General features: G+C 35.4%; 1 protein-coding gene across 1 annotated transcript in view; it reads left to right on the forward strand.

The window, feature by feature from the left end:
- LOC311291359 (uncharacterized protein) overlaps nt 1–7,339 on the forward strand; it is a 796,365-nt gene extending 789,026 nt beyond the window's left edge. Inside the window, exon 25 of the mRNA XM_084410352.1 lies at nt 6,663–7,339. Coding sequence (XP_084266478.1) covers nt 6,663–6,729 — 67 coding nt within the window. The 3' untranslated portion in view covers nt 6,730–7,339. The remainder of the gene's footprint in view (nt 1–6,662) is intronic.
- Nucleotides 7,340–7,702: the final 363 nt, after the last annotated feature.

Consider the following 7,702-nt stretch of genomic DNA (forward strand, 5'->3'; position numbering starts at 1 on the left):
TCAATTCATTCCATGGAAGTCGAGCTTCACGCTCAGCAGTGCAGGACCGGAGAAAGCGTTGAGAGCGACTGAGAGCGTCAAAAGGTTGGGCAGTTCTCGACTTTATGCAAATATCAAGCGAAAAACGCGGTCGGCAGTTTATGATGGATTTAGTGCGTAAATCATTTTGTTTACAAATTAGATGCTTTGCAGTTGTTTATATATGTTAAAGATTTTATTTTGGATGTGTTTATTGTTATTATATTGGCTGGGTTTATAAAATTGAAAGGATCTTTGCTTGGTGCATTTGGAAACAAAGCTTGTCTATTTCTAAATGTAATCGCGTGCATGATGATTATACTGTCCGTGTGTTGAAAAAAACAAACACACTCGTAACAGACACACCCCAAAGCGGAGACGTTACAGCGTTGCCAGCGGCACCGAGCGTAGTTTTGCCGCTGTAGTGGACGCGCACCGTGAAGCTGCGTTCACACCAAACGCGAATAGAGTGTCTGGCGCGAGTGATTTCAATGTTAAGTTAATGCAAAGACGCGTTTACGCGCGTCTGTAGGTCCTGTGGCACGAATGAGGCGTTTAGCGCGGCAGACGTTAATTTGCCTCATTCGCGCGTCCAGTTCTTTTAAAATCTTTTATCAAATAAAAACTTGATTTCAATAGACCTATATGACACATTCATTTTGTTCACTTTCATTCATTTTCGTCCAGTTCACGTTGTTGTTTTGTATTGTGACAGGGGCTATGTATTTTCTTTTATTATGGCCTACTTGAGAAATATACAAATTTGCTCACTATAATAAGAACCTGTGAACCACAATACCAAACTGGCAGTCTGATTTTCTGTGAACTGAATTGTTAACCTAAAGTAAACTTCTTTGACTTTTATGCACATCATGTCTTTTTTTTTATATAATTTTTTCTAAAATTATAGTCCTACTTTAAAAAAATCCCAATATATCGCCTAATGCACAGTATCGAAATATATTGCAATATATTGAATCGTGACCCATGTATCGTGATACGTATCGTATCGCCAGATTCTTGCCAATACACAGCCCTAATATATAATTGGTTCACAGTTGGAAACACAGTTGTTGTTGTTTTTTTCACAAATTGTGCTTGCAAATTGTATAATATCCAAGGTATTTCTAGTAATTGTGCAGTTAATTCTCATGCTGTATTTTCAGAAAGTTTTGGAATATATTCTCTACCCAAATGTGTCACTAATAAAACACAATAAAAAATTATTTAAAGAGAAGGCTTATATTGACCTTTTAAGTTTTTGTTTACATCTATCCTTGTATATATTTTAGCTATTTTATTAAAAAGGTTATACAATTACAACAATTAAAATTTTAACAATATTTCCAGTGTAATCTTTCTTTGTAAAAACTAAAGTATACATTTTACCATATGTATTTCAAAGTTAAGGATTCATTAGTTTGAATATCGCCTACATTGGAACAAACACTATAACATCTTAGTTGATTATTTTTGACAAAACATATATATATATATATATATATATATTTAACACATGAGCAGAAATTGGCAACATTATAAGCTTATTTGATGTGGCAGTATTTTACAGTAAAAACTTTATAATCTATCCGATTTTTGTAGTCGATTTTTACTCATCTTAGTAAAGCAATAGAGTTTGGTAAAAGCTGTTCATTCATTCACACACAGAAACGCGATTCATAAAACAGTCTTTTGCATGTACAGACACTTGCGATTAGAACAAAGCAGATATAGAACTGACCTATTCCACAGCGGGATCCGTTGCTCCTCGAAATGAAACTTCCAGAACTTCTGAGGTAAATTTTCCAGGATTATTATCAAGATAGTATTATTCCTCACAGCGTCGTAAAGTCCATGAGTCTGAAAGTGAACTTGCAGTGTGTGTTATCCAGCTGATGTGGGCGTTTCACAGGATTGCAGGATCGCCTCACATTTGCGTTTGAATAGCGCGCGCTCTCCGTGGGTGGAGTCAAATTAAAACATAATGAGCTGAGATGAGAATGACTGACATCTCTCTCTTTTCATACATATTACAAGAGATCTTCATTTACCTCTGATATGTGAACAAACCTTTCAAACATTTGTGAAAGGAAATTATCATTAAGCTTTATTGCAACAAAGGGTTTGTGTGAGAACAAATTGTGAAGTTATTGAAATGTTTAACACAAAGGAGGAAAGAGAACAAACGCTCACTGTCACAGCTTTATACATCAACACCTGCTTTATTAACTGTGTCAGTAGAAGTGAATCATTTCAGTGTGAAAACAGACTTGGTCAGATTGTAGGAAAACGCTGCACTCCTGCTAAAATCAGTGCAGTTCCAGCTTCAGCTCACAGCGTCCAGCTCACATGAGAAATGTCTCTGTCTCTAGTGTGTTTTTACTGTGACAAGCAACACGTCACACTACTTTACACTTACTTTACTCTCAGTTATTTATAGAGGTCGACCGATTCATCGGTTTTGCCGATTAATCGGCACCGATAGTTGATTGGTGGAACTATCGTTATCGGCAAAAATACATACCGATAGTTTTTCCTGGTTGCGTTCGTTGCTGGAGCGGCTGAGAAGCGCGCGCTGTCATTCATTACACCGTAAGAGAGAGCTGAGAATGGTCTGCTGGCATCATGCAGTACAAGAGCGGCCTCTAGAGGTGTAATAAAAACTACAGCTGATGCCTCGTGTTTATTTCGACACGTGATTCTGCGTGCTGCACTGAGAGCACACGCTGCATGGAGAGCGCTGACATCAGATGCGCATTTAAAGCACGACAGCTAAAATGTATGTATACAGAACATTTTGTCATATCATTATAAAGTGATTAATTTGTTGACTAAATGCTGCATTAGTAGAGAAAGAACAGCACAACAGTATGTTTGTTTGCCTTCGAGGCTGAGAGGACGCTAACATTAGTAGTACCTCAAGCGGTTAAAACACTGACAAAAAAAAACGTAAGTCCGACCCGAATGTTTAATGTCACGATCTATTTGCATTAGTTTATATCCAGCTGGTCACATTTCTGCATTAAATATGCAGAGAAGTTGCATATTTAAAGCTAGAGACGCAAGATAGCAAACTGATATGTTCATACAGCCGACAGAAACATATAAACAAATCAGAAAAGCATTCGATTTTGGTTATTTTTACATCATCACTTTAATACATATTTTGTTATTTTGATTAGATAATCATCAAGTGTTTATAAAATAGAAGCAAAAGTGTGAGACTATACATGTAATATTTATATAATTTTAATGCTCTGGTTTTGTAGATATTTAAAGTTAGCCATCTATAAGCATGACTGTTTGGATTTATATGAAATGATAACACTTAAAATAAAATTCCATATGTAACATTAACTCAGGTTAATAACTGCTGTATAAGGACTGTTCATTGTTTGTTTGTTAATTAACATGTACTAATACATTTTTAAATTAAGGTTTTTATTTGTTAACCATAGTTAATACTCTATCAAACTAACATGAATGATCAAGGTGAAATTTGTTTTTATCCAGTATCAATTTTAAAAACTATCGGTTGATTAATCGGTTATCGGCAAGTATGGCCCAACTAGCTATCGTTATCGGTAAAATCCACTATCGGTCGACCTCTAGTTATTTACTAAGAGCCTACAAACATGTTTAAACTAGAGGACAAACGGCTTTAACCCTTTAAAACCGCACGTATCATATTTGATACACGAGTTTCTAAGACATATATTGAATCAGTGAGAGCAATACTTTCTTTGAAAACCTGTTGTATCTATTTTGATACGTGTATTCTGCCATCTTGTGGAATTTCACTGTACTGCAGGCAGTAGAGGGGTGATTTTTTAGCTTTTCAAAATGGCGGCTGCGATTGGATCAAGCCAGACGCTTTCGGCAGTAAAATAAAGGCTAATTTCAAGTTGTTAAGATAAAAAAATAATATTGGATTGCGCCTGATATAATTAATTTAACACTTTCTGAATTGAAATAATGCATAATTACTTAATAATTTAATCGTTAAATTACAAGTAAATCGTGTTGGAAATTGTGTATCAAATTTGATACTGCAGGTATTAATGGTAATGTCAAATTGTAGTAATGTTATCTACTTTATGACTACCACAATGCAAACACACACAATATTGGGATGATTCAATTAATGGCAATTAATGACTGAAATGCCATATTAACCCTCTGGGCTATAGACGTATTGCAGATGAGCAAACACTCTTAAAAATACATCTTCCAGATGTAAAATGCACATCAAATAGTCGGTGCTATCTGGGATATGTCGCCCATTTTCGGGCGGGAGAAAGCTAAGTGTGACTTTTTTTTTTACGACCCTTTAACATTTCAGAAAAGGTAGGTATCGTTTGAAAGAACTCTTTTTAAATTTTTTGAAAATATAAATTACATTACATTTGGACATTGTCCTGCCAAGAAACGGCGGATAAAAGACAATATATATATATATAATTTTTATTATGATTTTGCATATCTTTCTTATTTGTCATGGAATAACTCAGGAAGCAAATAAGGTAGGAGGAAAATTATTTTTTAGTGAAGTCCCCCTACAATAAAATAATAATTTTTGGATAAAGGAATCAAAACAGCATTTTGAAAAGAGATGGCCTTTTTGTACAGTCTTTGACACCCCCTCATGGGCATTTTTTTCTCCATGAAGAATATCTTGTCATAAAAGCAATAGATTATGTTAATTTTGGGCTCATTTTAATTGTAATAATATGCTGTAAAAAATGAAGTGCCATTTTCAATTATCTGAGAATGTTTTATGAGCTGTATGATGTTTTTGACACATTGCAGTACATTATTTTATAGATTATGAAAAAAAAGAAATTCTATTTATCAGCAAATAACTCAGCAATACTTAAGAGTTTTTCAAAGTGGATACATTCACTGTAAAGTTCAGACTCTAAGCTTTCAAATGACATCAACTTTGTGTTAATCAAGGCAAGATTTTTGAAAAATATGGTAATGAATATTTTCGCAGCTAGGTGGCGCCTGCTGGCGGTACACTCGGTTTTAGAGGGATTACTCAGCACTCGTTAGGAGTTAATAAATGAATTAGATGCATTAAAAAGCTGAGATCCTAAGCTTTAAAATGATATATAATTTGTGTTGTTCCATTCAGTGGTTGCTTAGTAATAAAAAAAAAAAATTCCGAATGGGAATAAATCAAATAAAAAAATAAAAAAGCTATAGGCCGCCTAAAGCTATAGGCCGCCAAAGTGCATCTTTGCACTTTGTTGGTGCAAAGATGCAAGCATTGCACCAACAATCACTTCTCACATGTGTACTGTGAGAAGTGTAAGGGGCTGTTTACACCTGGCCACTTCATGCGTTTTCTCAGATCGGATAGCTATCCGATCGTGAAAAGACCAGGTGTAAATGCCCTCCGAAACGCATTCGAGACGGATTTGAATCCGATCGCTCAAACCACTTCAGGAGGTGGTCTGGGCCACATTCCTGACGAAACTGGACAAGTGTAAATGCATCTGGTTGTTGAAACCACATATGCAAATTGTACTCCTCCCAAAAATGCTAAAAAAATTTACGTGTGAGAGCGTGTTATATGCTATATGTAATGTTATAGCCCGATATGACGATGCTACTGGAACACACATCACCGCAGATGAGAAGCTGAGCATCTCTTCGTTAAGCCAACATGCAAACTATCGCAAATCAAAGTGAAAGTAAGTCGCAGATGCTTAACACACAATCATCATCATTAAAAGTAAAGAAACGAAATGATCTTACCAGGGCTGTTGCTGCTCTCTCTTATTGCGGTCTTTGATTTTTGAAATTTTAGCTAATGATCAATAAAATGCAGCTCCATATCTGTTGCTTTCGGTGACGTGCACTCCATTAAATCTGCATATAGCGCGGGAATTGAAGATCGGATTTAAATCCGTTTCGCAAAAACACATTTATGTGACCAGGTGTAAATGGAATCGTTTTGATAAATCCGATAGCTATCCGATCTGAGAAAACGCATGAAGTGGCAAGGTGTAAACAGCCCCTAAGGTGCATCTTTGCCTGAACAAAGACAGAAACTGCTATGTTTTCAAACTGTTAAAGGCATAATAGATTTTTTGTATCTAAACTCTACACGGTTGTAAGCAAAACGTTCCCAAAAAGCCTGATGTATCAAATGTGATACAAAAAAAATATATATATATATAAACAAAATGAGTTGGCAAAATTTTTTTTTTTTTTTTTTTTTTGATTCAAGGCTTAATAAACATCTAATTTCCCAAAATATATAATTTTCTGCCATTTTTTTAATGTGTCAGGCTTTAAAGGGTTAACTAAAGGTTTGTGTTTGAACTCAAAATAACATTTGTATTTGCTCCCTGTGGTTTATTCCATACGCCGTACACTCATTAGTTTCTCCTTTACAGAGACTCAATAGGAGTCGCACCAACACACACAGACAAACATATGAACATGATTCAGGTTTTAAATCTATTATATTTAAAACACAAATATTTGTGCAAGATCATGTAAAGTCTGTAATTAATCTGATTACAGGAATTAATTTTAACTTATAAAAAAAAAAAAAACAGTAATTGAAATATAATAATTTGCACTTTGTTTCACTGAACACTGATTGTTTTCTCTTCTGTTCCACTTTACAGAGTAGATGAAGATCAGTGGCCAAACGTCAGTGGATTGTTTACATCATGGTTTAAATCTGTGAAATGATCATGAGAGGAGCAGAAACCATCAGGTGATCCACAGAAGAGTCTCACTACTGTCTATGAGGAGAAATAAATGTGTAAATGTGTTTCATACAGGTGGAAGAGACTCAGACTTCACAATTAAATAAAGCAGCGTGTGTGTTAGCATGCGTATTAGAAACATGTGATATTGAATGATTCATGTTGGTTTATTATTCAGCCAAATGATGGTTTAGTTGTAATTAAAGGTGGAACAGAGGAAGAAGCTCAGATGAGTGTCAGCAGAAATCTTCAGTATCAGGCCTGCAAATATAATAATGTTTGGACTGAACTCATCCAGAATTATTAAAATATTTATAATCATGAACGTGATTGTCAAGTATAGCACATAAATGTTTCAAAACATATAAAGTTTACATTAAACTTTTAAACATTTACATTATCTCTCTAACATTTTATACACAGAATATCTTTATTGTTATTGTTTTATTGTATATGAAGTTAGTTATGCGTGTGTCTGTTGCTGATGCACAGATCTACAGTATTGTCTTTGTTCTGTGGATGAAGTCTCTTCTCCTCTACTGAACGACTAAACATTTTTACCAGTTAACAGCATTTGTGTGTGTTTCACTCGCTCCTCAGATAGCAGACGGATGTGGGCCACTTCAGGCAATGATGCGGCACTGCAGGCCTTCTTATGGCCCGGACTAAATGTGTGTGAGCCTTTTTAGGCAAAGATGCGGCACTTATGGCAATGTGTAATCTGAATGTGAGCCTAAAGTGGCCCATATGATAAATAATGAATATGGCCCAAATATTACAAACCAAATGTGGGCCACCTATGGCAAAAATGTGGCACAATCGACAATGACTAATCTGGGTGTAAACCAAATATGGCCCACATATGTTGCAGCAAATGTTGGCAAAGCCTTATGGCACAGTAAGCAACGTGTGTGTGTGTGTGTGTGTGTGTGTGTGTGTGTGTGTGTGTGTGTGTG

This window comes from Rutilus rutilus (assembly GCF_951802725.1).
Source record: "Rutilus rutilus genome assembly, chromosome: 6".
NCBI classification, from domain to species: domain Eukaryota; kingdom Metazoa; phylum Chordata; class Actinopteri; order Cypriniformes; family Leuciscidae; genus Rutilus; species Rutilus rutilus.